General features: G+C 35.2%; 1 protein-coding gene across 1 annotated transcript in view; it reads right to left on the bottom strand.

Moving 5' to 3' along the window:
* Positions 1-3887, bottom strand: part of wbp4 (WW domain binding protein 4) — an 8442-nt gene extending 4555 nt beyond the window's left edge. Inside the window, exons 1-4 of the mRNA XM_082136483.1 lie at positions 3746-3887; positions 3547-3619; positions 3401-3463; positions 1094-1220 (exon numbers count right to left, since the gene is read on the bottom strand). Of these exons, the coding sequence (XP_081992609.1) occupies positions 1094-1220; positions 3401-3463; positions 3547-3619; positions 3746-3747 (265 nt within the window). The 5' untranslated portion in view covers positions 3748-3887. The remainder of the gene's footprint in view (positions 1-1093; positions 1221-3400; positions 3464-3546; positions 3620-3745) is intronic.
* Between the last annotated feature and the right edge of the window lie 1939 nt (positions 3888-5826).

Raw genomic sequence — 5826 nt, 5'->3', positions numbered from 1 at the left:
AGTTAAGTAACAAATTACAAGTAACATGCATTGCTTAATTAGATTACTTTGATGTAACAAGTAAAGTATTACAAGTAAAGTGCCTTACGTTACCAGATTACTATTCTGATTTAACGAGTAAAGTAACAAGTTACAAGTAACGTGCATCATGTAATCAGATACAATTTTTGATGTTACGAATAAAGTAATAGATTACAACATACATTAGATGATCAGATTACTTTGATGTAACGAGTAACGCATTACAAGTAACGTGCATTATGTAATAAATTACTTTTTATGAGTTGAGTAACACATTACAAGTAACATGCATTGCTTAATTAGATTACTTTGACGTAACAAGTAATGCATTACAAGTAAAGTGCCTTACGATACCAGATTAGTATTTTAATTTAACGAGTTAAGTAACAAGTTACAAGTAACGTGCATCATGTAATCAGATAAAAATTTTGATGTTACGAATAAAGTAATACACTACAACATACATTAGATGATCAGATTACTTTGATGTAACCAGTAACGCATTACAAGTAACATGCATTACGTAATCAGATTACTTTTCAATGTAACAAGTAAAGTAACGCATTACTTTTTATGTAATTTTAGTAATGCACATTCCTTTTTAGTTTAATCAATTTGCTTAAACGTTTTTAAAACACTGAATTAAAATTCTAACTCTCCTTCATAACACAGTCACTCATGCATGTGCAGGAACAGACAAAAAGTACATAAGTAACAAAACATATGACTTTTAATAAAAAGAGTTGTATAATAGATAATGTCAGGAGATCTTTTATATGGCATACATCGCTCTAGGGCTCAGGAAATATTCTATGTGCTCAGAATATAATAATATTTTAAATGTGTTCGGAAAAGAAAACAATATAATCTATGTTGTCGAATGCATTACTGCGTTAAACACTTTTTTAAAAAACCTGCAAGGACTAAAAGAGAGCGAGTCTCTGCCAGGTGAGAAAAAGTAACGCAAAAGTAACATATTACTTTACATGAAAAGTCAACGCAAATAGTTACTTTTTTAGAGAGTAACACAATATTGTAACACATTACTTCTAAAAGTAACTGTTAACGAGACCTGATGACTGAGCCGTGAGCCTCTTCAGATCCTCCTCATACGCCTTCAGAGCCGCTTCTTCCATCGCTGCGAACTCCTTCGACATCTTCTGCTCCTGTTTGGCCTTCGCAACGCTTTTCTTCTTAATCTGTCAGGAACATTGATGGGGTCACATGAGCACTGCTGGCCAATCAGAGAGCGTCTCACACACTCTTATCATCACACACATGCAGCTCTGACAGCAGCAGCCAACTTTCTGTTTACCAGCTCATTTCTACAGCGCTTGATACAGTGCAGATGATTTCACAGTAATAAACAGGAAAAAAACAGAATCAGTGATGCAAACTTCATCAGATATGAGACAGCTTCAGAGTCTACAGAAGACAATAGTGTCATTATTCAGATCAATTCAGTTCAGTGTTTTGTTCTCATCCAATAAAGTGTGAACCCTCATCGTTTTACTCTGATATACGGCACTATAGGGAAGAAAAGACCAGCGCAACTGCACTTTAAACGTAATGTATAATGTGAAAAAGTAATGTGACAGGATGCTTTACTCAGAATACTGTGCAATATTCACCATACAATGTGAAATGCATTGTGTCACATGATCTCATCATATCCCGTGTGAGTGGAATCCAGTTTTAATCCCAGAAATAAAGCCTGATTTAATTCTGCCTATTAAATCAAATTTTGTGTTAAAACATCTCAACTTTTATCAGGCTGTTTAAAGTCAGCAATGAGATAATCTTTTTTCCCATATTGTGACATGTATCCGAGAGAAACGCTTATTTATTACACACAAGGCAAGGCAAGTTTATTTATATAGCACGTTTCATACACAATGGCAATTCAAAGTGCTTTACATAGAAGAAATTAAAATAATAAAAAGAAATAAGAATAAGACTTAAATCTTTCAACCTTCAATCTTAAAGGCACATGAACTATAAACGAATAATGATGTGCATGGATAAATAATTTAGAATAAATATAGCAAGAATTGAATAGCTAGCTGAAATAATTCTTTCATCATTTCAATTTCATTCATAATTATGACTTGTCTCATAATTAATTATATTTTTATATATCATGATTTTTTGTCATACTTTCAAAATGTTAATATCAAAATTATAATTTTTATGTCATAATTATTATTTAAGTATTCTACATCATAAATATGACTGCCCAAAACAGGTCACACATACTGAGTACATACTGAGTACACACTGAGTACACACTGAGTACACACTGAGTACACACTGAGTACACATTGAGTACACACTGAGTACACATTGAGTACATACTGAGTACACACTGAGTACACACTGAGTACACACTGAGTACATACTGAGTACACATTGAGTGCACACTGAGTACACATTGAGTGCACACTGAGTACACACTGAGTACATACTGAGTACACATTGAGTGCACACTGAGTACATACTGAGTACATACTGAGTACACATTGAGTGCACACTGAGTACATAATGAGTACACATTGAGTGCACACTGAGTACACACTGAGTACACACTGAGTGCACAATGAGTGCACACTAAGCGCACACTAATCGCACACTAATCGCACAGAGTACACACCGAGTGCACACTGAGTACACACGAGTACACACCGAGGTTATATACTGGGCCTGTCCAAATACCTACAGTTGTGGTCTTGGCCACTTGAGAACCCATGCATGTGACAGGAAGTAAGTGTGCAAGACCCATATCTTAAAAATGCCAAGTGCACACTAAACCCACTCTAAATCGAGGCTAAGCGTATCCCATCATGCACTAGGATCAGGAAATCACATGCTAGATGTTGAGGACACATTCCACTGGTAGTAAAATGAAGTGTTGCACATTTTACTGGTGCACAGATGAGTAGGCTATGTGTATTTTTAACTGCTTTTTATCACTTAATTAGAAGCACCACCATTTTAAATTGTGTCTTCAGTTACATAGGGACTGCTGAACAGACATTTAGAAGCTTATTTTGAAATGGAAAGTATTGAAAATCAAAATAAAGCTCGGTAAACACTTATATTTTTTGCAACACTATTAGTTTTGTCCCATCGGATAATCAAAAGTTTTACACACTTGCAGTCTTCATGCCTACTTGAACACTTGCGCAAAATACAGGAAATACATCATGCAAGTAGACAAGTGGTCCAGTGCAAACAGCACAAGTGTGGGTAAACGGACAGGCCCAATGAGCGCATACTGAGTGTGAGTTCAGCACGCATATGACGTACAGCATAATCAAGAGGAGAGTCAGTGCACATAATCTCAGGTGTAATGCAGAACTCTAGTGTTAGTGTTTCTTACCTCGGCGATTTTGGCCGCGACATTCTCTTTGTGATTCTTTCCTCTCTCGTGAAACTCGACGCTCTGCGTGAAAAACACACGGAAACACATTCAGATCGAGTGTGGAAGAGAAGGATTCGGGTTATGGTTCGGATTGATTCACTCACGGGCTTGTTATCTGCGATCCAGCACTTGCAGTACTGACAGAACTTCTTCGGCTGGGATTTCCAGTAATCAGCCCTGCATTACAAACACAAACACACACACACACACATTTACTTCACTGCATTAGCGCATCGTTTACAGTCCGAGCTCAAGGGGCGCGAGTTCGTGGGATGTCTGATCAAAATCCACGTGATTACTTACATTATGAAGGATGGAAAGTTCAAATTTCTTCCCTTAAATGTACATAAATGTTTTACTCATTCTACATGCTCACTGGTGAGGGCTCACTGCTGTCACTTCAAAATGACGTCACTGATCGCGCGACAAACTGTGATGAAGGATTGGAAATGTACAATTAAAACAAGACTGACAAATATGATGCTGAATGATTACTCCATAATCATAAACAACATTAAAACCATAAATGGATGTCTCATTGTAGAAAAACACGCTTGTGAACGGCTATGTGAGTATAAGAGAGCCTCGGGCGCTCTAAATATCAGCGCCTCCCATATGGTCTAGCGGTTAGGATTCCTGGTTTTCACCCAGGCGGCCCGGGTTCGACTCCCGGTATGGGAAGACAATTTTTTTTTTTTTTTGGATTGCCAACATGATTCAAGTTATTCAAGTTCATCAATAATAATTTTTAGTTAGTCATAGCCTTAGAGAGGCCTAGACGAACTACAGACACAAGCAGAAGATATGTAAAAACTCTAAAATGCTGTTTCAGTACTGAATCATTTTCACAAATACAATTATACTGAATTCAAAAATGTCACTATGAAATTACTTTATTATCATAATTTCAATTTAGTATGTCATTATTTAAAATGTTCATCTCATAATTATGACGCATAGACATCATTTTTATTTCAACTTTTTAAGTCATAATTTCGACTTTTTGTCATAATTATTACTTAAAGGTATAGCGGAGGATTTTTTACTTCCGGGTGGATCACCTATACTATTGGTCCTCCTAATTGTCAATCATTCTGGTGAATCAATCAAACTTATTCAAAAAGTGGAGAGGGCGGGTCTTATCTAAAATTCGGAAAGATCCTCCACTATACCTTTAATTCAGAATTAATTTTTTGTCAATTACGCCTTTTTAATGTCATACTTAAAACGTTTTAAGTCATAATTTGGTTTCACTTTATTTTGATGGTCCCTTTAACACATTCTGTTGACTATAGTAGCGCTGCACCTGCATGTCCACTAACCGCTTGTGAGAGTCAGAGTGTGTAAAGTAAACTCTCATTAGTGTTAGTAGAGTATTAGTGAGAGTGTGTAAAGTAAACTCTCATTAGAGTGTTAGTAGAGTATTAGTGCACTGGTAGGGTTAGAATAAGTTGAGATATAGTTGCAGAGTTACTTATAGTCAGTAGAATATCTGTTGGGGAGAATCACAATAAAGAGTTAGCAGATATTAAGCAGTCTATTCATACTCTGACAGTGTTAGCTGATGTATAGTTGCTAAGTTACTTACAGTCAACAGCACATTCAAAAGGACCATCAAAATAGTTTTACCAAAGTATAATTATTTATACTTTTTTTCTTTAATTTTTTAATGTCATAATTTTTTCAACTTTTCATCTTGTAAGTATGACGTACCGTCATAATTTTAATTTAGACTTTTTAAGTCATAATTTAGACTTTTTGTCATAATTATTACTTAATTCCGACTTTTTAATGTCAGCATAAAAAAGCTAAGTAATAATTTTTAAGTAATAATTTAGACTTTTTATCATAATTATTACTTAATTCCGACTTTTTAATGTCAGAATAAAAAAGTTAAGTAATAATTTTGACAAAAAGTCAAAATTCTGAGCAAAAAACTAAAAATTATGACTTAATTGATACTTTTTTGTAAATTTTTACTTTTTAATGTCATAATTTATACAACTCTTCATCTCATCACTGTGATTTACAAAAATGTTTTTTTTCTTATGTGGTATTAATGGACATATTTCACTCAAATATGGAGAAAAAGAGTAAATCTTCTGAAAGCATGAGGTGATCTTCAATAATAGATTGTAAAAAGGCTCAAATCCAGAGTGAGACTCAATAAATGTTTAAATCTCTGAGAGCAGAAGAGACACGTTCATCATCACTCATGTAATCAGTCGAGCTCGGAGACGACATCAGTAAAGATGAGTCCCTGAACACACACACACACACACACACACACACACACACACACACACACACACACACACACACACACACACACACACACACACACACACACACACACACACACACACGCACTCCATTACAAAACA

This window comes from Leuciscus leuciscus (genome assembly GCF_965113295.1).
Source record: "Leuciscus leuciscus genome assembly, chromosome: 14".
NCBI classification, from domain to species: Eukaryota; Metazoa; Chordata; class Actinopteri; order Cypriniformes; family Leuciscidae; genus Leuciscus; species Leuciscus leuciscus.
This window is presented reverse-complemented; position numbering and strand designations above follow the sequence as displayed.